This window comes from Choristoneura fumiferana, chromosome 26 (assembly GCF_025370935.1).
Source record: "Choristoneura fumiferana chromosome 26, NRCan_CFum_1, whole genome shotgun sequence".
NCBI lineage: Eukaryota > Metazoa > Arthropoda > Insecta > Lepidoptera > Tortricidae > Choristoneura > Choristoneura fumiferana.
The window spans coordinates 2,931,118-2,957,989 of record NC_133497.1 but is presented as its reverse complement, the minus strand read 5'-3'; the positions used below and the strand labels follow the sequence as shown (position 1 = coordinate 2,957,989).

Genomic DNA, 26,872 nt, shown 5'->3' with positions numbered 1-26,872 from the left:
TTACAGAACGGCGTCTAATTTCATGTAAATAGAATAAGTTAGTTAAGTGATATGTATATAGTTATGTGCAATAAAGAAATACTTACCGCCTAGTTTTCATTCAGTAGGATAAGCTCGCAACCGCCTGCGTCGCGTCCGTGCGCCAAATGAGCGGCGCCGGACCCGGCGCAGTAGTTATATTTATAACCTCGCTCGTGTGAGCGGGACGGTTATACGTATAACCCCTAGGTGCGAGCGGGACAGTAGCGCGGACCGACTCGCGGCCGCGCTACAGAATTAAGGAAAAAGTCCCAAAATATTATCGTTAACTAGGTTTAAGTATTAGCATTAAGATTTGTTAAATTTGTAAAGATAGTAAGTTTTTAATAAAATAAAGACTAGTAGGGCGAGAGCGGGGAAGGGAGCGGAGGAGTGGGGGGACCGCGATCCTTTAAGGTAATTCTCGCGGGTATAAAAGCGAGCGCGGTCCCGACCACAACGTTCAGTCTCCGAGCGACAGCGAATGGATAAACAACTAATAAGAAGCGCTCCCGACCTCTCTCTCTCTCTCTCACTCTCAAGCTGCATCAGTGTGCCAGATCTCAAAATCATCTTTCATTCTTCACCTATATACAGTCCACTCTCTATAAACATCAACAATCAAGCAATAATCATTTTGTGGCGTACGACCGGCCAGAGTTACGGAGTTTCCGTATGCCACATTTAATGGTCCATTCAGCACCGGATCACTGAAACAAGAAGAAATTCAAGATGGTTTTAACAAGAAGCAACAGCGGCAAAGAATCAAAAGAAGAGTCGTCCAGCGCCGGTGAAACCACTGCGACTACTAGTACGAACCTGACAACAACCACGTCGAGTTCCGGCGAAACTGGGACCACGACTGGCACGGGCACCACCGAAGTATCAGCATCAGCATCGGGATCCGTCGCGACAAGTGCGAGGGATCAAGTAGACACTTCGGGTATTAAGGCCACGCCCGCGGCCAGTACAGATACGGTCGTCATTCGCCAACCGTCGCAGCAGATGCCACCACCAGCTGTCACAAAAGCACCGCCGCAGAAGCCCGCTCGGTCACGTCACTCCAAGGCCTCCGGCAAGAGACTCCTCGCGGGGTTGGAGGCCAAGGAGCGGCTAGCCGAGCTGGAGCTGAAGCGCGTGCGCGCCGAGGCTGAATTAGAAAAAATCCGCCTAGAAAAGATGGCGGCGGAGTCAGAGCTGTCCGACACAGAAGAAGAAGAAGACGACCTGGCTTCACAACGTATCGCTGATTGGATAAGAAGATCGCCCAATCAAGAACGAACATTACGAGAAGAAAGAAGGCCGCCCACGCACACACACAAAGAGCGCGAGCGGCGGGACCATTATGAAGAGCAGTCCCACAAGTCAGCAATGGACCTCACCATGCTGACCGCAGCATTAACAGAAGCAATCCACGCCGGCAAGTCATCATCAACGAACAAATATATTCCCGACCTGCCGCCGTTCAGCGGACTCAGCAACGAGTGGCTCCAATTTCAAGCAGCCTACACCGAGTCTGCGGCCAGCTTTACGGCCAACGAAAACGTCGCTCGCATTAGAAAGGCCCTCAAAGGGGTCGCCTTGGAAGCGGTAAGCGCGCTCCTCATCAGCCAGCCTCGGCCAGACGACGTCGTAAGCGCATTACAAAGAAGATTCGGCAGACCAGACGCACTCCTCATCGGCGAAATAGAAAAGATGAAGGCGCTCCCGAGACTCACAGACAACCCACGTGACCTGTGCATCTTCGCGAGCCGCGTTGCTAACACAGTAGCAACAATCGAGATGCTCAAACGCCCGCAATACCTTCACACCCCGGAAGTATTGCGCACGATCGTCGACAAACTAACGCCGATCCTGCGAAGTAAATGGTACGACTATGCAACAATAAACGAAGACGTACCCGAAATAAAGAAGATCGCCGAATTTCTCAACCGCGAAGCGGATAAATGCGCGCCCTACGCGCCGCCCGAGCTGTCTACTGAGAAGCAAGAAAACAAAATAATAAAGAAAAAAGTCGAACGCGCCTACACCGCCACCACTGAAACCACCACGAAATCGCGCAAAGAAGTGAAGTCACCGTGTCCTCAATGCAAGCAGGAAGGCCACCAACTACCTACGTGTCCGAATTTTATCAAGGCGGACACGAACGAGCGATGGGAGATAGCGAAGAAACACACCATTTGCTATCGCTGTCTCATTAGCAAGCACCGCCGCTACGAGTGCCGCGCTAAGCCGTGCGGCCGCGGCGGCTGCCCCATGCGGCACCATCGTCTGCTGCATCACGAGAAACCATCGCCGGCCTCCCCCGACGCTCCAAAGCGGCCGCCGCAGCCTCCGATCGAACCAGCAACGAACGCGACAGTCGAACAAGTCGGCGCGGCAACCACCAAAACGGGCCGCGCCTATCTCAAGATCGCGCCGGTCGTCCTGCGAGGGCCGCAAGCCACCATCGAAACATACGCGCTATTAGACGACGGCAGCACGGTCACCATCATCGACGCAGCGGTTGCCGACGTGCTCGGTCTCGACGGTCCCACCGAACAAATGTGGGTCCAAGGAGTGAGCGGGACGGAGGTAGCGCACAAGAAAAGCAAGAGGGTGGGCGTGGCGATCCGAGGCAAATACAGCGACGACGAGCTGCAAATAAATAACGCGCGCACCGTGGCAAGCCTCGACTTCGCGACGCAGTCGATAAGTGAACGAGAACTACGCGACTGCCGACATTTAGAAGACATCAAGAATGAAGTCACATGCAGCCGTGCCACGCCGAAAATATTGATCGGCCAAGACAATTGGGAGCTAATCATCTCGCAAGAAATTAGAAGAGGACGGCGCGATCAACTCGTCGCGTCGCGCACGCTACTAGGCTGGGTATTACACGGGTGCCGCACCTCACAAGCGGAGCCCGTGGCGTACTGCTGTGCCCATCTCACTCTGACCGAACCGGCTAATCACATGGAAAAAATGATGCGCGACTATTTCGCATTAGAGTCGCTATCCATCGAGCCGAGAAAACAGAAGAGCGATCCAGAGCTACAAGCCCTCGAAATATTAGAAAAAACGAGTCGCCGCCTACCCGACGGACGTTTCGAAACGGGGCTGCTATGGAGAGAGCGAGAGGGCAAGATACCCAACAATCGAGCCGACGCACTCAAGCGACTACACACGCTCGAGCGCAAACTCGATCGCGACGAACAGCTGAAGAAACAATACGACGAGCGCGTCCTCAACTTACTCACGTCTAAGTACGCCGAGCCCGCGGCCGCGCCCCCTAGCGCCCGCACATGGTACCTGCCACACTTCGCGGTCTGCAATCCCGACAAGCCGAAGATACGACTCGTGCACGACGCGGCGGCCAAATCTCACGGCCGCAGCCTCAACGATATGCTCCTGTCGGGCCCGGACCTACTGCAGAGCCTGCCCGGCGTCATTATGCGGTTCCGACAGCACGCCGTGGCGGTCTCCGCCGATATAAAGGAAATGTTTATGCAGATCAAGATACGCGAAGAAGACAGAGACGCCCTACGCTTCTTATGGCGCGGCGATCGGCGCGAAGGCGAAGCGCAAGAATACAGAATGTCGTCCGTGATCTTCGGCGCTACGTCGTCACCGTGTACCGCGCTGTACATAAAAAATAGAAACGCGCGGGAACACGCCGAAGAGTACCCGGACGCCGCCAGGGCAATCGAGAGAAATCACTACATGGACGATTACCTGCAAAGCTTCGCTACGATAGAAGAGGCACGACGCGTAATAAAAGACGTCGATTTCATACACAAGAAGGCTGGCTTCGAATTACGCGGATGGGCATACAACGAGTGCGAGCGAGAAGGCGCGATGTCCCTTACCGGCGGGAGCGAGCGAGAGGGCGCGACGTCCCTTATCGGCGGGAGCGAGCGAGACGGAGCTACGGTCCCTATCGGCGGGAGCGAGATAGAAAAAACACTCGGCCTGCTGTGGGACACGAAGAGAGATAGTATCAGCTTCCGGCTCAACAATAGAAGGGCACCCGTCGAAATAATGAAAAATCTACGTCCGCCGACGAAGAGGAGGCCCTTAGCCTTATTATGTCGATATTCGACCCGCTAGGGCTCATCTCGCCCATCACGACACCGGCAAAGCGCATCATGCAAGACACGTGGCGATACGACACTGCATGGATGAAGAGTTGCCCCCCGAGCTGCACGACCGATGGAGCGAGTGGCTGCAACAACTGCACCGCCTAGGTGACCTACATATACCTAGGTGCTACGGGGCAACGCCGGGCGCGCGCTACGAGCTTCACACATTTGTGGACGCGAGCCAAGAAGCTTACGCGGCCGCTGTCTATTGGCGCATAATTCATGCCGATGACAGCGTGACCATCTCACTCGCCGCAGGGAAGAGCCGCGTCACGCCGAACAAACCCATCTCCGTGCCCCGTCTCGAACTGCAAGCCGCTCTGCTAGGCGCGCGACTAGCCAACACGGTCGCCGACGAACACGACTACGAGGTCGCCCGACGCACATACTGGAGCGACTCTCGTACGGCGCTAGCGTGGATACGCTCCGAGCCCCGCACATTTAAGACGTTCGTCGCGCATCGCCTCGCTGAGATAGAAGACCTCACCAAGAAAAACGAATGGCGCTGGCTACCGTCGGCGGACAACGTCGCCGACGACGCGACGCGAGCCACCCCGGAAGAATTCGGTCCGAGACATCGGTGGTTCCGCGGCCCGCTATTCTTGTACGAGAGAGAAGATTCTTGGCCCGAAGAAAATAAGGTCGAAATTCCAGCTACCGGCGAAGAAAAAGAAAAATGTAACGCGCTTCAAGACCAACGCGCGCGCCACGCCCACTTGCCCGAAATCGAACGCTTCTCGAAGTGGACGCGATTATTAAGAACAACTGCACGTGTCCTGCAGTTCATCGACCTTTGCCGCCACAAGAGATCGTCGCCCGCACCACAAGTCGTCGCCGCAGCACGCAGAAAGAGAACGCGCGCTAACCAGTCTCAAGATGAAGAATGGGACAGGCGCACGCCGACCGCTCACGTGCCACGCAACCGCATCGCGCCCGAAAAACACGAAAAATACATCGTGCTACCGGCTCGCTACATAAACAAAGCCGAACAGCTGTTGACGAGCGCGTCGCAGAAAGATGCCTACGCGCGAGAGAGACAGCGCATTACGGACGGCCGCGCGCCAGAAAGGGACGACAGACTCGCAAAAATCAGCGTGTTTATAGACGCGGATGGAGTGATGCGATTACGCGGCAGAATCGCAGCGGCCGACGCGATACAAAAGAGATGGTGAATCCCGCGGTGTTACATAGAACACATTATTATACGAAGCTGTACATCGCGCATATACATGAAAAATTGCACCACGGCGGGACCGAGATAGTAGTCAACGAGCTACGCCAGCGTGTATACATAGCGAAGATTCGCCCGGCGGTAAAAGAGGTCATCGCCCGCTGCGCCCGCTGCCTACTGCGCAAAGCGAGACCGGCCGCCCCCGCTACCGGCGACTTACCCGCTGCGCGCCTCGCCTATGGAGCCCGCCCGTTCTCATTCACGGGCCTGGACTACTTCGGCCCGCTAGAAGTGACCGTCGCACGCCATCGCGAGAAGAGACACGTCGCCCGTTCACCTGCTTGACTTCGAGGGCAGTACATTTGGAGGTGGTCGTCTCCCTGAGCACCGACTCGGCCATCAACGCCCTGCGCCGCTTCATTGCGCGGCGCGGGTGCCCGACGGAGCTATGGAGCGACAACGCTACCGCCTTTCGAGGCGCCGCCCGAGAACTTAGCGAAGCCGTCAAGAACGAAGCAGAGGCCCGCCGCATCAACTGGCGCTTCCTCCCGGCTGCCGCCCCCTTCATGGCGGGAGCTTGGGAGAGAATGGTCCGCGGGGTGAAGGAGGCCCTGAAGGCCACGCTCCATGAAAAATACCGAGCGACGAGATCCTACACACCCTGCTGCTGGAAGCCGAAGCGACCGTCAACTCTCGCCCGCTAACGCACGTGTCGGTCGACCCCAATGACCCGACAGCGCTGACCCCGAACATGATCCTCCTCGGACCCGACTGCCACTCGCCACCCCCGGTACCTTCGAAGAGAGCGACGGCGACGCGCGCCAACAATGGCGGCGCGCCAGCAACTCGCCGACACCTTCTGGAGGCGCTGGGTACGAGAGTACCTACCGCTACTACAACACGGCGGGGAGCCCCATAGCAGCGGAGCGAGCCCGGCAGTCGGCGATGTCGTAATCATATGCGACTCGAATATGCCCCGAAACACATGGCCCCGAGGACGAATCACACGAATCTACCCCGGCAAGGACGGCGTGGTACGAGTCGTCGACGTGACTACGAGCCGAGGACACGTGCTACGCAGGCCGGCGAGGAAGATCGTCGTTCTGCCAGTGGGATCGCACGGCGACGGCGGGAGAAATGTACAGAACGGCGTCTAATTTCATGTAATATAGATAAGTTAGTTAAGTGATATGTATATATTATGTGCAATAAAGAATACTTACCGCCTAGTTTCATTCAGTAGGATAAGCTCGCAACCGCCTGCGTCGCGTCCGTGCGCCAAATGAGCGGCGCCGGACCCGGCGCAGTAGTTATATTTATAACCTCGCTCGTGTGAGCGGGACGGTTATACGTATAACCCCTAGGTGCGAGCGGGACAGTAGCGCGGACCGACTCGCGGCCGCGCTACAGTATTAAGGAAAAGTCCCAAAATATTATCGTTAACTAGGTTTAAGTATTAGCATTAAGATTTGTTAAATTTGTAATAGGATTAGTGTAAGTTTAATAAAATAAAGACTAGTAGGGCGAGAGCGGGGAAGGGAGCGGAGGAGGGGACCGCGATCCCTTTAAGGTAATTCTCGCGGGTATAAAAGCGAGCGCGGTCCCGACCACAACGTTCGTTCATCTCGTGGCTTCACGTGGGTAGTGCGTAATCGCGACTCCCGCCTACCCACGCCCCGCTCGGACCATCTTCGTTGCATCCGCCGCGTCGCCTTAGCCTGCGGACTCTGTCCAAACCCGGCTTCCCACCAGCGGGTCTCACCGGGGGAGGGCGGAGAACGTGGAGGAGGGCGGCGCGCGCTAAATGGTCGCGCGCCACGACGCCCAGCTGACGCCGTCGCTGCGCTAGCAGCGCATTGACGCCCCGCCCCCCGCCTTTGCTTTTCTTAAAGCGAAGGTGGTGGGTAGATTTTAAACAGCCCTTCTCAGGGCTACCCGCCGCGCCACCATGGCGCCACCAGATCCGTCCGTCGACGTCGCGGATCACGCCGTTCGCCGAGCCACCAGACGAGTGGCCACGCCGCGACGGGTGCCCCGCAGCTACGTCGACGTACGGGACGGAGACATCGCAGCCGTTCGGCGGGCCTTCGGCATGCTACGCGCAGCGCGAGGGCTCGCCGATGCGTCTGCACCACCGCCGCCGCCCCTTCAGGCCGCAGCGGCACATTGGACGACCCCGTTTTCCCGCCCATACCGGCGGACTGACGTTGGCCGCTCTGCAACCCGGCCCATCGGAGGCACAAGATTACCGTCACCGCCAGTCACCGGCCGCCTCCGCGACCCCGCGGACGCCGGCCAACCAGGAGGGACCGCCCGCAACTCGCGACACCACGCCGCGCACGCTCGCCACGCCGAACACCGGCGCACCCGCGAAGCAAGCGCTGGCCGCGCGCAAGCCGCCTGTGCCTGCGCCCGCTGTGCCGCGCTCTGCCCGCGCTCGCCACCGCTGACACGATCGACAGCCATGCCCGGCCCGGCGTCCTCGCCGCGCCGCAAGATAACCGACGCGACACCCGCGCCCCGCGACCCGCGCGTTGACCGCGCGCCGCCCGCGCCGCGCACCCGGGTGCGCCCCGCGCCCCGCGCGCTGACCGCGCGCCGCCCGCGCCGCGCACCTCGGATGCGCCCCGCGACCCGCGCGCGACCAAGGCGCGACCCGCGCCCACCGCGCCTGCCGCGCCACCCAAGACCCGCCAGCCGCCGCCGGCCGTAGCGCGCCACCGTCAGGCCCGCGCTCGCCGCCGCCCAGAACTGGTGCGCCGCCTCCGCCGCACAGGACACCGCCCGCCCGCGCGACGCTCGCACTTAGTGCAGCGACCGCGCCCGCGACGCACGCGACATCCTACCGGCACAAGCGCCGACGCAGCCGACGATGCAGACCATCCGCATCCCGTCGCCGTCGCGCTTTCCGCCGCCTGCAAACCTGCCGCCGCCATTCGTCGCGACGAACAAGCGGCGACTATCAGCGTCGCCTCAGTCGTGTCCGCGCCCGACCATCCCGCGCCTGGACCTGTCCCCGATGGACGCAGCACCACACATTGTCACATGTGAGGACATCGGGGCAGACGAGGAGGACGGAGGCCCACAGCCGCCGTCACCGTCACCGCCGCCAGCACAGCTGCCGCCACCACCGCCACCGTCACCGGCCCCCCCGCCGCCGCGAGGGGGAAGAGGTGCCGCCCTTAGTGGTGAAGTTTTACCGGAGTGGCCCAAGCATTTTCGCCAGCTGGAGGAGAAGGCTTGGCCACCCGGTGAATGCGAAGCCACTGAGGGAAGGCATCCTCTTCACGCCGCGGTCTGATACGGAGTCCCGCACCGTGGAAGACCACCTCAGACTTGTTCCAGGAATTTCTTGGAACAAGTGGACGCAGCAAGAGGACCTGCCGCTCAAAGTGGCCATCAGAGGACTGCCGGCGAACACCGCACCGGAGTTCATCACGGAGGACCTGCGGGAGAAGGGGTTCCTCCCCATACTATGAAGGAGGTGCGGCCTCGTGCGGGACGCCCCGCCCCCCTTTACCACGCCCAACTACACCGGACCGCCGAGACCATCCCCGCTATCTACCACGTGACCGCGCTACTGGGCATGCGCGGCGTCACCGTGGAAGCGTGGCGCGGACGACCCGGACCAGCCCAGTGTCACCGATGCCAGGCCTTCAGGCATAGCTCGGTGAACTGTCACCACCCGCAGCGCTGCGTCCGCTGCGGAGGAAGTCACGCCGCGCGCGATTGCCCGCGACCGCGTGCAGACCCGCCGACCTGCGCTAATTGCGGGGGACCCCACACCGCGAATAGCGTCACGTGCCCGGAGTACCAGAGGGAGGCGAGGCACAGGACGGCGGGAGTCGCGCCAAGAACGCGCGCGCGCACGGACAACCACCACGGCACGACACCCATTGGCGCTACCCAAAGCGCCGTAGAAACGGGCAACGCCCCCAACTCCCTCATGGCGGCGGCCAATGACGGGAGAGCCCCGCCTACAAAAAGGCGTAGAAAACGCGGCGGGAGGAAGAAGAAAGCCTCCGCCCCAGAGCTGCGTAAGAAGGAGCCGATCTCAACGGCACAACCCCGCGCCGCGCCGACAATCGGCCCGCAACCGGAGGTAGCCGCCCCTGCAAAGGGGAGGGTGAAACCGGCAGCGGAAGTCGACGACGGCGGAGCGCGGGTCATCAAGGAGCTGACCCAGGTCCTCCAGGAGCTGCTCCAGGCCTACCAGGAGGGACAGGACCCCGTCCCGATTATCCTGAGACGGCTGGCCATTCTGTATGAACAGAGCGACCAGCCCGCTGAGGAAAATCCCCTGGGAGGCCACACCGGAAGTGACGTCACAGTGAGGCCGCAAGGCCTACACACCCCAGCGACCCGGCCATATTTGTGGCCGGCGTACGAAGCCGCTGAAAGGGGCAACAACCCCGATACAGCATCCCCGCCCCCTGCTGCGCAGGGGCCGAGATGACACCGCGACGACCACAACGTTCAGTCTCCGAGCGACAGCGAATGGATAAACAACTAATAAGAGCGCTCCCGACCTCTCTCTCTCTCTCTCACTCTCAAGCTGCATCAGTGTGCCAGATCTCAAAAATCATCTTTCATTCTTCACCTATATACAGTCCACTCTCTATAAACATCAACAATCAAACAATAATCATTTTGTGGCGTACGACCGGCCAGAGTTACGGAGTTTCCGTATGCCACAGTAAGGTAAGGTAGAAAGGAAAGGTGAGGGGAGGTAAAGTAAGGAGAGGCAAGATACGATAGATTCAGACGACCAGATGGCCTAGTGGTAAGAGAACCTGACTACGAAGCTTGAGGTCCCGGGTTCAATTCCCGTGTCGGGCAGATATTTGTTTGAAAAATACGGATGTTTGTTCTCGAGTCTCTGGGTGTTAATATGTATTTAAGTATGTATTTATTTATCCGTTGCTTAGTACCCATAACACAAGCTTTGCTGAGCTTACTTTGGGACTAGGTCAATTGGTGTGAATTGTTCCGTGATATTTATTTATTTATTATTATTATTTATTATTTAAGATAAGATAATATAATTTACATAAATACTTAAAAGTATAATTCATGTTACAATGTATCAGATGTCCAATTTTAAAGTTAGTATTAATGTCCGTAGTTTTTTTTTATGGTATAGGGGGCAAATGAGCAGGCGGATCGCCTGATGGTAAGCGATTACCGTCGCCCATGGACACCTGTAACACCAGAAGAGTCACAAGTGCGTTGCCGGCCTTTAAGGTAGGAGTACGCTCTTTTCTTGAAAACTTGAAGGTCATAGCAGTCCGGGAATACCGCAGGCGATAGCTCATTCCAGAGTTTTGCTGTGCGAGGCAGGAAATTTCTGGAAAAACGCACAATAGAGGACCGCCAACCATCTAAATGGTGAGGATGGAAGTGTTGTCGCGTAGGTCGGTGGCGAAAGGATGCGGCAATGAAAGTTGTGCAATGTCCAGATTACTGATACCGTTTTTCTTGCTAAGTAGCATTGATTATGCTATTATTCTCCAGCGCAGAGAGCGAAATAGTCGGTGAAGCTACTGACACATGGGTTGTCACAAGACTGAGTTGTGCTTTTAGGGATCAAGTTAATGTAATAAGCAATGTAATGTATTTGGGCTCCACAGTAAACCAGTTACTGCACATAATGTGCGGCAACACATGCTGAGTGGAGACCCTTTTTGGTATCCTGCCGTGTCACCAAGTAACATAGATTTAGTTCTAGTTTTAGTTAAAATCTTAGGTGGTACAGTAAGCGTCAGAGAAAAGGATCCCCCTTTGGCAATGACATCAAAGCGTTCAATATTTTTGTTATGTTACGTAGAGAGCGAGTTGGTCTAGTGGATAGTGAGTTAGCCTCGACATGCTGTGGTTCGCAGTTCAAACCCCGCACCTTAAATTTTTTTTTTTTTAGATTTTATTTATCACCTGTCGTTGATTATTATTGTTATATAAGAGATCTTGTTAAAGTAGGCCTGAGGTATAAAAAAATGATAGGCATGTTGTAAACACAATATTTGTTTATTTATCCATAGATTTCTAGTTCAGTAGGTATACAGTTTTCTATTTATGTTAAAATATGATTATTTACTTAGGTTTTGAGCCGAACTAAATTTACTAATAAAACACAATACCTGGGGGTGACGTTTCGCTTATACATCATATTTATAAAAACATTTACAACACTTATTTACATAGACTGTTAATATTAATTGTGCCTGTGATTACTGAGAAAGAACCAACATGCTGAACTATTATAGTATAGCAATTTACATCTTTCTCTTTTATCACGGTTTCTGATAACCCTTTTGAAACAACATTAAAAACAATACCTATGTGAGGTCAGATGGTGCATCATTAACACATGAATACTCGTCAACAAGGGTAGGGGTAACTTGACTGATCATAACAAAGGTCTGTTTATTATTGATTAACTACGAAATAATAGTAATAGGAAATATTAACACTTGCTCTTTCGTTCCAATGCTGTTTTATTGGTGGTGGTTTATCTTACTTTTAGTAACGGAGAGGATAGCCCTCACTATCTATTACTTCTTGAAGCCGAGTTTTCATGCTCGAAACCATATTGAAACACGTATCACTATTACGCAACAGTTCCCATGTTTTGTTTACCTCATTATCCAAATTCTTTTTGGACCTTATCTCACTGGAGTCCCAATTCAATACCATCTGACCCCACAAGTTTTCTATTGGATTTAGGTCCGGACTTTTAGCCGGCCATTCAAATACCGTTATGTCTTTTTGGGTATTTAGCCAGTCTTTGACGATTTTGGACTTATGCACTGAAGAATTATCGTGAACCAGGTAAATTTGTCCTTCAGGATATGCCACACGCACTGACGGTAGCATTACGTCCTTCAACACTTCGAGGTATCGCTCACTGTTCATGCGGCCGCCTATTTCCATTAGCTCGCCTGGGCCCATTGAAGACATCCATCCACAGTAACCTAAAACAGTTTACCTTTTAAAATCTGCTGCAACATGTGATCTAAGAAAACTTCAAAAGAATATTAAATACACGCCTTGCACGTGATTTAAATAAATGTGATAGTTACACAAAAATAGTAAAAAGATTTTATTATTACTTCTGTGGTTATTTACCTAGTGTTAAACGCCCGCTTGTTCTGAGATCTAATACGTTGTTGGGGTTATACCTCTCCCCACTTCTTCTCCACAAAATTTTTCGCCCATCCTTATCTGACTTAAAGCACTTTTCGTCAGTAAATATAACTATTTCGTTTTCCCAGTCGAAATTTAAGTAACGAGTGGCAAAGTTTACTCTGTTGGTTCGGTGATCGTCAGTAAGCTTAATTTTTCTGGCGGGTTTATAATTATGGATGTTCGCCGCGTGTAGATGTCGTCGAACTGTGCTAAGAGACACCCCAAAAGTTTCAGCACTTGAGCGTGTAGATTTGAAGGGTGCCACTGAGTGAACTTGCACTATATTACGGTGTCGTTCTGATTCATCGGTGTAAGCCACTGGGCGAGGACCTTGGCGATCACATTTCACATCACCCGTCGCTTGATACCTTTGTATCCATCTTCGAACTGTTTTTCTCTGTATAAAAGAAAACAATAACATTAGAAATACATGAAACGTGCTATTTGTGAGATATATTTCAACAATAAATATATTATTAAAAACTTACCGTTACACCCATATCTCGTGCTATTTTCTTTATAGGTTGCTTTTGTTCCCAGAGAACAACAATTTTAGCCTTCAAAAAAGTTGTTAATCGAACCATAATAAAAGCTTTTCGTGAACTTAATAAATCGGATAATATTACGACGTGGAGATATTCACACAAGGAGATCGACACGAAACGTAAAGATTTGTAAATTTCGTTATAAATATACCCCCAGTTAAGTAAATGAGGCTCATTTGATACTTCCTGAAGTTACATTACGGTAGTGCAACAATCGGCATTAAACGCAATCTATCTATTCATATCTATACGCATTAGCTAGAACAGGATGCAAAGATTAAGTAAATATCTGCCACCCTCAAAGTCTCAATATGAAAAAATAAGTTAGAACCCAGTATATCTATCTACAGTCGCTGCTTCTTTGAAAGTCTCTTTTTACTGTGCAAGAAGGTTGTGTTTGCTTTGGCGCTTTATCTACTAAATACTAATGGCACGCAACTAGCATCTATTAATTTTGCAACTATCGTTAGGTATTCAAATGGCCTAGCGGCACATCGAAGTATTCGACCTGTGCACTACCTGCAGTGAATCAAGTTCGATTCCGAGGATTTCGATATGAGAAATTTGTGAAAAACGATATTTTTGAAAGTTGTTATTCACCGCTTGGAGAAGATTGACTGTGAGCGTGAATGTGACTTGCAATGCGAGTATTGAATATTGAATTATAAGTTGTTGTCCGCTCGTGGAATAATAATACAACAATTATTACCTACACAATTCGGATATTATTACTAAGGTTCTCTTGTCTCACTCACACCTGTGAAGATCGTATCAATTCGAATGTGGTTAAAAAAAAAATTATCAATGATCAATGCCTTTTTAATTATTTTTTTTACTTATGATCAGGAAAATACTAACAAAAAATAAATAAAACAAAAAGTGGATTTGAACCCGAGATCTCCCTATGATGCACTTGTCTCGGAGCTCGTGATAGTTAACCGCAGGGCCAGACAATTCTGTCACGTGTCACACAGGGGGGTTCCTTTTCTCTGACGCTTACTGTACTTATGGGGCCAAAATATATCGTACTTTCTTTCTTTCATTCTTTAATAATTGTACTTTTTGTATGTCTTTTTAATGTTTTTTCTATATGTTTTTGTATATGTTTTTTTTTGTTTTATTTCTGTTTGCTGTTGTTGTTTTTTAGTTTGGTTGTATTTGTGTGTCTTTGTAAATGTGAATAAATGTCTTCTATTCTTCTATTCTATTTTATTCTATTCTATGTATAACTAGTCGTTACCCGCGACTCCGTCCGCGTAGAATTCGGTTTTCAATACAAAACAATACAATACAAATATTCTTTATTGCACACCATAAATCAGTACAAAAAACTTATAATATAAACACTAAACGAACTATTCAATTTTCCGGGATAAAAACTATCCTATGACCTTCTCTGGGAATCAAACTACGTGTATACCGAATTTCATCTAAAGCTGTTCAGCGGTTTAGACATGATGATGACAAACAGACTTACAAACTTTCGCATTTACAATATTAGTGGGATTGAATTTTACAGCTCAATGCTCTTATTGAGATACTGTAAATTTTTGTATTTTTTATTAATAATTAAATAAACATACGATATTGACGACTTGTACTCACAGTGTACCCATTAACACGGCTCACATCAGCCAGGGCTGCCCAAAGCCGCTCGTGGCGGTCCCGGCCCTTCTCCACGTACACGGTCCGCGTGTAGGCGTCCGCCGAATAACCCATGTTGCACAACCCCTGCAGCCAAACCATGCGGTCGTTGTATTGTGGACAATCTGTGGATTATTAAGCTGTGTAAAACGAGTGAACTTAACCAAGGAATATAAGAAACGTGAGGTATTATTATTATAATTATGTTTTATGTACAACTAATATTTACCCGCAGCTTCGCACACGTAAATCATTTTATTTTTTTATACGACTGGTTGGCAAACGAGCAAGTGGGTCTCCTGATGGTAAGAGATCACCATCGCCCATAAACATCTGCAAACCAGGGAATTCCAGATGCGTTTGCCAACCTAGAGGCCTAAGATGGGATACCTCAAGTGCCAGTAATTTCACCGGCTGTCTTATTAGATAGATAGATCTATATAATAGTTTATTTCTGCTAAGAGTTACATTTTTTAGGATTCCGAAGCCAAAATGGCAAAAACGGAACCTTATAGTTTCATCATGTCTGTCTGTCTTTCTGTCTGTCCGTCCGTCCGCCCGCGGTTTTGCTCAAGGACTATCAATGCTAGAAAGCTGTTATTTTGCACGGATATATATGTAAACCATGCCGACAAAATGGTACAATAAAAACTAAAAAAAAAATTTTTTAGGGTACCTCCGATAGACGTAAAGTGGGGGTGATTTTTTTTTCTCATCCAACCCTATAGTGTGGGGTATTGTCGGATAGGTCTTTAAAACCATTAGGGGTTTGCTAAGACGATTTTTCGATTCATTGATTTTTTTGCGAAATATTGAACTTTAAAGTGCAAATTTTCATTAAAATCGAGCGTCCCCACCCCCCAAACCGGTGAGTGGAAAAATTTGAAAAAATTCAGGATGGTAGTAAGTATATCAAACTTTCAAGAAAAACTATAACGGCTAAGTTTGCTTGAGAATTATTAGTAGTTTAAGAGTAAATAGCAGCCTAAGGTATAAAATATACCTAAACTTGGAAGATTCCGTATAAACTACGAAATCCTTAAAAAATATTACTTAATTTTTTCGTAATGGCTACGGAACCCTAATTCAATAAATTATACACAGGTATATACCTAGCTACTCTGGAAAAACATAACCCTCTTTCGAGCAGTCTGTTAAAAATAGGAAGTAACCTAACCAGACCTGCCTTAGTAGAATAGGTAGAAGCATCGAATTAAGGAGCTGATCTATTTATTAGGTGATAGATCTATTATTTTGGTGATCGAATTTTGATGATTTAACTATAATTTAGGATACAAACAGGTGTTTACATTAACCTGATGACTTATACTTAGAGACAGATTTGATTAATTTGATGACAATATACTCGTATTTCTAGGGATATATTATAATAATTAGGATATCGCAGTTTAGTGACAAATCTAAATTTAAATAATAATAATAGTTGTAAAATTAATTATGTCTATCTACGTACCTAATACATTTATTTTATGTTTCTAAAGTCACACAATAAATTAGTTTTACAGTTTACAAAATATCTATTTATTTATGTAGTTAATGGTGTGTAGTATGTCTTTATAATATGTATGTCGGTGCTGGCTGAAAATCAGCGCTGGGGTGTTTTTAACGCTTCAGCATTATGCTGAGCCAGTGTCCGATTCACAACCGCAATGAACATACCTTTGTGTTGTTTTTTTTGTACCTAATAATATTGTTGTCTTGTGTTGTGACTAAATGTGTTTTCTTTCTTTCTTTCTTTCTAAATGACAATAAATAGAGTTCCCTTTATTTATTACCTTTTATAAAAAATACATTATAAACACACGTCAGGTAATTATAAGAAATTCACAAAAGGAGCGTCAAATGTACCTATAGAAAAAAATAAAAAAGATAATATATATATATAATTAAAGACCCCTCCCACCTCCCTCCCTAGCTACCCTTCCCCCTTTTAGGCTGGCAACGCACCCGCAGTCCTAATAATGCAGTAAGTGTCCATGGACGGCGGTGTTCACTTACCATCAGGTGACCCGCCTGCTCGTTTGCCAGCTATTAGATTAAAAAAATGACAACCATTGGGACAGTGCCAAACACTCGTACAACCTTACTCGTACTTACCACTGTACATCCTGAAGTACTTCACAACAATGTTATCGAAGAAGTCCAACTTCACCATCCTAGCCTCCATGGTCCTATGTACCAGGGTAGCGAAACTCAAGATGGCGGCGTGTCGGATATCCCTGGGGTAGTCCAGGCCCAGCTTGGTGAAGACTTCTAGGTCTTCGAGGAGGCTTTGGGAGTAGTTGGCCACGTTGAACGGGAGCTTCCTGATGAGGGAGAGGATTGTCGTGTCCTCAATTTTTTCCTGGAACAAGACAGAAACTTAAGTGGTCTTTGTCCAATTTAACATCTTACAGTCTAACATCTGGTAGCGTGGTGTACGGTTGTGTTGCTCTGAAGATGAGCTCTGGTTGAGTTCGAAACGCGTCAGTGTAGTTTGGTGGTGGTGGTAGATGGGTTTGTGTGATTTGTGTGTGTTCTTCACACTTAAAGTTGAATGTGGAAATGTCTTCCTTTTATTAATAATATTGTATCTTTTACTCTAAGGGGCTGTTTCACCATCCATTGATTAGTGTTAACCGACGGTTAAATGTGATGCCGTCTCCGTCTATTTGAACAAAACAAATAGAGACGGCATCACACCTAACTGCCAGTTAACACTATTCAATGGATGGTGAAACAGCCCCTAAGTGTGTTAATAAAGGCTTATTCTATTCTATTTTTACAAGCTTTTATTTAGTTTCACCTGTCCCGTTGTCTGTCTGTACCTAATCAAATCTTGCAACATCCCAACCTATATACGTCCCTGGGCACAGGCCTCCTCTCAGAACAAGAGGGCTTGGGCCATAGCTCCCACGCGGGCCCAGTACGGATTGGGAACTTCACACGCACCATTGAATTGCTTTGCAGTTTTGTGCAGGTTTCCTCACGATGTTTTGCTTCACCGCAAAGCTCATGGTAAATTTCATAATATGTAATTCCGCACAAGAATTTCGAAAAACTCAGAGGTGCGAGCCGGGGTTTGAACCCACGCACGACCCTCTGCTTGAGAGGCGATAGGTCAAACCACTAGGCCACCACGACTTTCCACCACGTCTCGGCAGGACGGAACTCTTCAACGGTTAACAGCATCGACTCTAACTTGGTATGCAAATGTATTCGTAGTTTCGGTGCAATGCAGTACAGTCAACAAGAAGTACAGTCAGATTTTTTTTTATTAAAAATGATTTTTTATGGTTAGGTTATTATTCTATTCTATTCTTACAGTGTGGAGGTGGAGGAACTGCATGAACACGCATATATCTTGCAAACTTAGCCATAATAAGGTCGCGGGTGAGCAAAGAAATTCTTTTAGTTCATCTTACAATCACCAGCACCAATATCTAACACAACAAGCGTGCATAAATATCTGATACGATTCCTATGGCCGATTGGACGTATCAGATATTTTTGCACGGTCCACTGTGGCAGTATATTAATACAGGGGGGATCTGCTGCAGACATTGAGTCAATTTTTAACTTACAAAAGAGAGCAATTACAGCAATTTATAATTTGAAGACGCGTGAATCTTAACCCTAACAGGTTTCCTAATCCTGCCGTCGCTTAATGTTTTTGAAATAATCATGTATGTTAGGAAGAACATATGTGATTTTTCCACTAACGTCGATAAGCCAAAGGCTACTAGAAACACAGGGAAGCTTAAAGTTGCATCTTACAGTCTGGCTAAAACCAAAAAGTCGTCTCTGGGAAATTTATATGAAAACCAATATTAGTATGAACAAAGGTGTATAATTAGTGATATAATTGTGATGATTATGCGTTTTGATCGTTAGTATTAAAAAAATATATGAAGAGTGATCGTTATGATATAAAATGGTATGACAAACATTTTCGGACTTCCAATAATAGGACTTAAAAAGTTATGTGGAAAATGCGCACCCATTTTTAAACAGAGTATAAAAATGATTCTCCACCGGCGAGGCGCCTTGGCTAAAATAACCTTAACCCGTGACCCACACGGTAATTCGGTCGTCATTCAGACCAGAATGATGGTCTGAACTGACGGTAGAATCAGCGTGGACCGATGTACCTTTTGCTCCATGACGAGGTACTTGACGAACAGCGCGCACGCATGCGTCCTGACGTGCGGCAGAACTTCCAAGAAGATGTTTCTAGAAGTTTCCAGATCGTAGCTCGTACTCAGCACCATGTCCTCGAACAGTTTGCTCAGCGATACGTAGTTCAGCTGCGTCATTGTACTGTAAATAGCAAAGTACTAACGGTTAATTCCCACTAATATAATAATCCCACTAACATTGTACATACATACATACATAAAATCACGCCTCTATCCCAACGGGGTAGGCAGAGACTACATCTTTCCACTTGCTACGATCCTGGCATACTCGTACAACTCTCGCTTCCTCTACATTCATTAATCTTTTCATGCATGCACGTCGGTTTAGAGTACTCCTGGCCCGACTTTTCTTCTTTCTTTCACTAATCTTGTAGTCCCACTCAAAGATAAAGATAAAAAACTCAGATGTACCACAGGAGACCAAAGAGCTGGCAGCTTCCTAGCAACAGGAAATACTGCCAGCGTCTTCGGTACCATGACGCAGGGCCATTATTAGAATTACTGTAGTTTTAGTTTAGAGAACAAGGTGTATCATATTTTTTAATAAATCGCCTTCTTCGTCCTATTTATTTATATAATGGGGGGGGGGGGGGAGAAACGCAAGCGGGTGCCCTGAATGGAAAGCAATCACCGCCGCCTGATGCCCGTGTACATTCATAACAATAAGTTGAATTTGTATTCTTTTTGTATATATGTCGGCGGCCGATCGTAAAATCCGCCAGATCACGAAATTCCTAGGCATATCGTGAAATGGCGCCATTTCATGGAATGCCTAAAGTTGTCCAGGCATGTCACGATGTGCCTGAAAAACAATACGGCAAATCGATTAGAGCAACGAATTCGTTGATATTTCTAGCTCTATACCGGGCACATCGTGTAATGTCGAAAAAAAGAAAAATTTAGGTAGGTAACTACGACGAGCGAAGCGAGGAGTTGTTAGTATGAATTGTGACCACAAAGCACGAGGCGAGCGAGCGAAGTGAGCGTGTCGCACCAGCGGCCGGCGAAGTGCCAGGACCGATATAGCGGCGATTCATGATACCTATGCCTAGGAATTTCATGATCTGCCTAATATTAAATAAAAGAAGTGGTCACGATACAGATGCCTTTTTATTTTAATCTATTTTAAATGTACAACGAACGACTACTCAACTTAAGCTAGGAACGTTTAACCAGCACGGAGGTTCAGAACAAAGTGTCCCTCTTGAAAATCTTTTTAATTCTCCTACCTCCGTTCGGTAAACGTCGGGACCATTCGGCGAGATGACTGTTACGAACTTCCGTGCTGTTTGAAACTATTTAATCATAATAATTCCTTTTTTAATTAATAAACAATAAATCATAAATATCACTTTTTGAAAAATCATTGTAAATGTTTTATTTAACTTAATTATAGCCCTAATAAATTTTCATGCGACAACATCCGGCTATCCTGCGCACGCATTCGTCCTCGAATGCGTTATAGTCTGGTGCAATATCTGAGAACAATAAGATGAAGTTTAATTTTGTGGCCAGAGTGACTATTGTGACTATAGCTAAATCTTTAGTAGTTGTTCCATCGCCGGCCAACAACTAAGATTTTTGCATGTTATTTTAAGTGTACTCTTTCCTTCGGCGGCAGAGTAACTTAACCGCATGATTTCACCTAAGATTTCTAAATGCCACTATCCCTTCGGCGGTTAGTGTATTTAGAAAACCAACCCGAATCACCAAAATAGTCACACAGTCCCACAAATTCCCATTGCTGTTCCATCGACGGCCAGCTTGTCAGTTAGGACTGTGTACCATTTTTAAGTGTTCGAAGCGAATGCACCAGACAACACAGTCATACACAATTTGGGAGTCAAATATCACATTTAAAATGAGGGGGTTTTTTTTTTTTTTTTTATTAATAAATTGAATAGGTACCTGACAACATCCGCTTTTCCATCCTCGACCTTTTAAACGTTCATGTTATTGATATTTATCCAGGGTTTCATGTTTTCAACACAGGTCACACCATCATATCGTTTCGTAGATCTGTCGGCACCTCTCATGTCTGCTATTTTATATCGGTCTTGTCCTAAAACCTCTGTAACCTGAAATGGGCCTTTGAACACAGGTAATAATTTAGTGCTTTGCCCATCATTACTTTGACTCGGTATTTTCACCACCACCAAGTCACCAGTTTGAAAATTATAAGCATCTTTCCGTTTAGCATCAAAAGTTTCCTTCTGTCTCTGTGCACTTTCTTTTATCTTTTTGTCAACGTTATTTCTCAAGTCCGTTACATCAACTATTCGTTCTTCAGTGTCTGCCATAATTTTATCAGCATCTGTTTGAAGTCTGTAGCCAAAAAATACCTCACTTGGTACAGCGCATGTGGTTTTGTTGACAGTACTATTGATGCTCTGTTGAATGTTTTCAATATGTTCGTCCCACCTTTTACTATCTGTGTTAGCCCCTAAACTACGTAGAGCTTCTAAAATTGTAAGGTTAAACCTTTCAACTTGCCCGTTAGCACGTGGCATCGCGGTAGCAATGATATGTCGTCTTATATTTTTATTTATACAGTAATCTCTAAACATCTTAGATGTAAATGCACTACCCGCGTCACATATCAGCCTTTTAGGGTTTCCAAATATCTTGAAAAGTCTATTTAGTTCATTTATAACTACTTTACTCTTTGTGTTGCGTACAGGAGCAATAAAAACGAATTTTGTGAACGAATCAACCATAACGAGCAAATAGGTATTATTTTTTTGTGTTTTTACGAATGGGCCTAAATGGTCAATATGCAACGTATGGAACGGTCTGGCATATTTTGGTATTGGAAACAATTTACCTGGCTTTTTCCCATGTATGTTTTTGAAGTAAATACAGTTGAGGCAATTTTTTATATATTTTGAGATAACCTTTTTCATTCGAGGGAACCAATATTTGTCCTTGATTCTTTCTAAAGTTTTATCTACAGCAAAGTGACCGCAGTCATCATGGTTAAGTCTAATAATTTGCCAGATACATTGTTTCGGTACCAGCCAACGCCGACCATACTCCGTACTGCGATAAACCTTACTACCCAATAATTCATAATTATTAAATATCTGTTTATGAGCTTCGGCCTCACCTGACTCTAAAATATCTTTTATCGCACGTATATTAGGGTCCTGCAGCTGAACCGATAACAGCCAGTCAGATTCCGCTATTGTTATTGACATCACACTTTCAGTGATCATGGGACGTGATTCCAGAACCGGATTCCGGCTCAAAGCATCTACATGTTGCATTTGTGTTCCTGGCCTATGTTCTATTTCAAAAGTATATTCTTGTGTTAACAAAACCCATCTACCTATGCGAGAGTTTACTTCTTTCTTGTTAATTGTGTGCTTGACCGCGCTGCAATCTGTGACTATTTTAAAATGTGTCCCTAGTAAATAATGCCTGAACTTTTGCAAACCTACTGTTATGGCTAAGAACTCTAATTCAAATGAATGATAGCGTTTCTCTTCATCTGTAGTTTGTCTGCTATAAAAATGAATGGGCCTCTCACCAGTTTCCGTCAATTGTACCAAAATACACCCTATGCCGTCACGACTAGCGTCAGTATACATAGTAACCGGTAATTTAGGATCAAATATTGTCAGTGATGCATCCGATAGCGCGTTTTTTAATACATCAAACGATTTGAGTTGATCGGGCCCCCATTCCCAGGATGCTCCTTTTTTTAGCAATTTCGTCAGGGGTTTACATAAAAGGGCACAATCCTTAATGAATTTCCTAAAATAATTTAACAATCCTAAAAATTGACGAACCTGATGAATGTTCGTTGGTGGTGGGTAGTTTTTAATTGCTTCTAGCTTCTTTTTACCTGGGCGAATACCTGTTTCGTTAATTTCGTAACCTAGAAAGTTAACTGAATTTCGGAAAAATGAACATTTATCAATGTTAATAGTTAACCCATTCACTTGTAAAACGTTTAGTACCACCTCTAAGCATTCCGCGTTTTCTCGTACGGTATTTGTGGCTATAAGCAAATCGTCCATATAGCATATTACTCTGTCAAAACGAAGCTTTCCTAACACTGTATTCATTAGTTTTTGGAAAACCGACGGCCCGTTACAAATGCCGAAAGGCATACGCAAGAATTCAAAATGCCCATCGGGGGTGACAAATCCCGTCTTATGAATTGAAGATTCCTTAATTTTGATTTGGTAATAGCCGCTTTTTAAATCGATAGATGTAAAAACTTTACAACCTTTGAGCCTATCAATTAGATCTTCGACCAAAGGCATCGGATATTTTTCTTGCACCGTAATTTTATTTAACTGACGGTAGTCAACACAAAGTCTTTTTTGTCCATTTGGTTTATCAACTAGGAGCACCGGACTGGCGTAAGGCGAGCTACTTTCCCGAATTATTCCTGCTTCTAACAATTCATCAATTATTTGCCGCGTGACCTGCTTCTGAGATTCAGACATACGATACGGGCGCTGACATACCGGTTTGTTAGTAGTCAACTCTATTTCTAATTCTACACAGGACGTACTCCCTAGAGAAGCTAAATCATTTGAAATGCATTTAGGAAATTTCGTGAATATTTCCTTAAGCATTCCGATATGCTCATCTGAACTTGCATTAGACAACGATGATTCTATTCTTAGAACTTGTTCCTGGGTGACCTTTTGGAAAACTAAACTGTCGCCCACTCTGGTATAAATAAGCTCCCTACTTTCCGTAAAATTTCGACCTATTAAGATGTCACAGCCGGACAGAACATTTGTCAAATAAAATATAGTAGATAACTCGACACTATCTACTTTCAATAACGCTTCAACCGCATCAGTCACCTGAGTCCGAGAATCATTCGAAAAACCAGTTAACACAACAGGATTATTTAATTTGTATGGGGGTAGATTTAACTGTCGCGCCAATTCATAGGTAATTAGCGAGCAATCACTTCCCATGTCAATAAAAGCTTGATGTTTACAACCATTTAAACTTACTTCCTTAAAAAACTTATTCTTAGCATTTGACGTACTTATCAATTTGACTTCAGCGTCCTTTTCGACCTTCGGCGTTGAATTACTGCTGGGTTTTGAACGACATGCAAGCTCTAAATGCCCTGGTTTTTGACAAAAGCTGCATTTTAAATTATTGTTATTTTTCAGTTTACAATTAAATCGTTTATGCCCACCTTCTCCGCAAATAAAACATTTAATTCTACCGTCAACAATACTTGAATCATTACCCGCCATATCTAATTTCTTTTCAACGAAAACTGATGAAGGTCGAGAAGTCAGCTGCTTTGACATTGAATTAATGGAATGTTTTTGAATAGATTGATTTCTGCTATCTTGTGACGTGAAAGTTTTATTATGCAAAAATGAGGCTAAGTCGTCACAATATCGAAAACTACCCGCCTCGGCTGCAGTGCTAATATTTTTATCCCCAATCAAACCAACAACAATTGATATGATATCTTGGTCAGAAAATACTAAATTTAATCTATCTATACGGCTCTTTTGTTGAAAATAAAATTCATATAAAGACTGACCTTCTACAGGTTTTGTTTGCATTAGTTCTTTTAACATGAAAAACATGTTTCGCTTGGTCTCAAATGTATCTAGAAGTGTGTGTCGCCAATTCTTCCAGCGCCAAGTCGTCCAACGTGTTTCCGTTTTAAGTAACGAATCATACCAAGTTTTGGCGGTATTCCGCAATTTTTGCAAGGCTTGAAAAATTATTTGCCTATCGGACCAGCCAAACGCACGAGAATTAGCTTCTACTACATTAATCCACATATTTATATCGTCCACTAACGGGTCAAACTCCGGGATCACAGATGATAAGATTGCATTTTGACTTACGGTTTTCGACTTGTCGCGGCGACGCCGTGAGCGTTTGCCGCGTTTTACCCTTTTCCGGCTGCGTCCGCGGTCCGAGCTACTGCTGGTGCTACTGCTGGTCGTGCTGCTCCCTGATGTTGACGATGATGACGGGGACGACCCACTACTGGTCGTCGACGACGACGAATCGTGACGGCGGCGTCGCGACGTCGAGCGCAATCGAGTACGCCGACGTGCGTGCCGGGACCTAGACCGCGATTTTCTCTTTCTTTTACGAGTGTTTTCGCCAGTTGGCCGAAATGGAGGCATGGTGTTGGTACGATCCCACTTCTGATATTAAATAAAAGAAGTGGTCACGATACAGATGCCTTTTTATTTTAATCTATTTTAAATGTACAACGAACGACTACTCAACTTAAGCTAGGAACGTTTAACCAGCACGGAGGTTCAGAACAAAGTGTCCCTCTTGAAAATCTTTTTAATTCTCCTACCTCCGTTCGGTAAACGTCGGGACCATTCGGCGAGATGACTGTTACGAACTTCCGTGCTGTTTGAAACTATTTAATCATAATAATTCCTTTTTTAATTAATAAACAATAAATCATAAATATCACTTTTTGAAAAATCATTGTAAATGTTTTATTTAACTTAATTATAGCCCTAATAAATTTTCATGCGACAACACTAAACGGCCAAAATGCTGTAGCATGCTAATTGCTAGGCTTAATCTGAGCCGAGACCGTTTCGCGATTTCGCAATACTTTAATTAATATTTACTTTATACTTGTTTATTTTGTGTTTATCTATTTGCGAACAATGCGAATAAACGTTTTTTTTATTTCTATTTCTATTAAATCATGAAATGGGGCGTTTCATGATATGCCTGGGATTTTCATGATTGCCTAAAGGTCACTAGCAAATCGTTAAACGGTGAGTTTGAAACGATATGGCGGATATCCTTTAGCAATTCTGAAAAGGCGCCATTTCACGATAATGCCAGGATTTCGTGATCTGGCGGACTTTTGCGATCGGCCGGCCATATATAACGATGGAAATTATCAGCACCGCCCCTGAACAAGTAGGTTCTAACTACTCAAGGAAAGTCATGTGTTAAACTAGTTAAACTACAAACTAGCAATGATCAAAGACAAAAAATTATACTAATGGGAACCTTTCAGCATATTGACGTATTTGATTAGTATCAAAACTAAAAAGGATTTTTCAATTTCAGGTTCGAGACGGTTTGGTACGGACAGAAATAAATTGAGCAATCCTATAGAGGAAGTATTTTGGAATCTGAGAGAATCGGAGCAGTGCAGTCGGCCAAGTTGAGAAAATAATTGGTACAATAAGGGTACAATGCAAAAATTTTATGGAACACCAACACAAGGTATACAGTTTTCAAGATAGCAAAGGTAGCCTAATGCTTCAGAGCGAGCTTTTCTAGCTACCTTTACAATAAACTGAAGTAAGGATTAGAGTTTAGCAGTGCCCCTTAGTGTAAGTTTTCGGTTACAAAATACGTCTCGATCGCGTTCGCGTTAAAATCTCAATTTATATTTTAGACGACAGATGGCCTAGTGGTTAGAGAACTGACTACGAAGCTTAAGGTCCCGGTCGATCCCTGTCGGGGCAGATATTTGATGAAAAATACGAATTGTTGTTCTCAGGGTCTGGTGTTTAATATGTATTTAAGTATGTATCTATCTATATAATTTATATTATCCGTTGCTTAGTACCCATAACACAAGCTTTGCTAAGCTTACTTTAGGACTAGGTCAATTGGTGTGAATTGTCCGTGATATTTATTATTTATTTATTATTATATGGAAACAGAACAGTGCTCTAGCGGAACGTTTGCGATGTTCGTGTTTCATACAAATTGAGATTTAAACGCGAACGCGATCGAGACGTATTTTGTAACGAAAAACTTACACTAAGGGACAGGTGGTGCATTTTACAGTAGGTTAGAGTAATAGTTGGAGTATAGGTGGTAGATTCCTGATAATAAATATTAGGGGCTGTTTCACCACCCATTGATTAGTTTTATTTGACGGATAAATGTGATGCTGTCTCCGTCTATTCGAACAAAACAAACAGAGACAGCATTAATTTTATCCGTAGATAAATTTAATCAATGGATGGATAAACGATAAACAGGTTC

At 46.2% G+C, this 26,872-nt stretch overlaps 2 protein-coding genes and 1 long non-coding RNA gene across 3 annotated transcripts in view; 1 reads left to right on the top strand and 2 right to left on the bottom strand.

Annotated features, from left to right (window-relative positions):
• The window catches only part of LOC141442872 (uncharacterized), a 126,921-nt gene that overhangs the window by 6,951 nt on the left and 93,098 nt on the right, over positions 1-26,872 (top strand). The gene's annotated exons all lie outside the window — the stretch shown is intronic.
• LOC141442886 (uncharacterized) overlaps positions 1-26,872 on the bottom strand; it is a 57,745-nt gene that overhangs the window by 11,758 nt on the left and 19,115 nt on the right. The window lies entirely within an intron of this gene.
• LOC141443037 (uncharacterized) lies at positions 9,911-19,001 on the bottom strand. Its single transcript, XM_074108256.1, has 4 exons — positions 18,836-19,001; positions 16,803-17,049; positions 14,646-14,809; positions 9,911-9,928 (listed from the first exon to the last, which is right to left on the bottom strand). The coding sequence occupies exons 1-4, from the start codon at positions 18,998-19,000 to the stop codon at positions 9,911-9,913; spliced, it is 594 nt and encodes a 197-aa protein (XP_073964357.1). The 5' UTR covers position 19,001.

Excerpts from the sequence above, each read along its gene's own strand:
- LOC141443037 (XM_074108256.1), bottom strand. The coding sequence starts at position 19,000 with ATGACGCAGCTGAACTACGTATCGCTGAGCAAACTGTTCGAGGACATG. Across the intron at positions 17,050-18,835 it reads ACCTCGTCATGGAGCAAAAG|GAAAAAATTGAGGACACGAC; the intron begins GTACATCGGTCC and ends GTCTTGTTCCAG. Across the intron at positions 14,810-16,802 it reads GTACTTCAGGATGTACAGTG|ATTGTCCACAATACAACGAC; the intron begins GTAAGTACGAGT and ends AATAATCCACAG.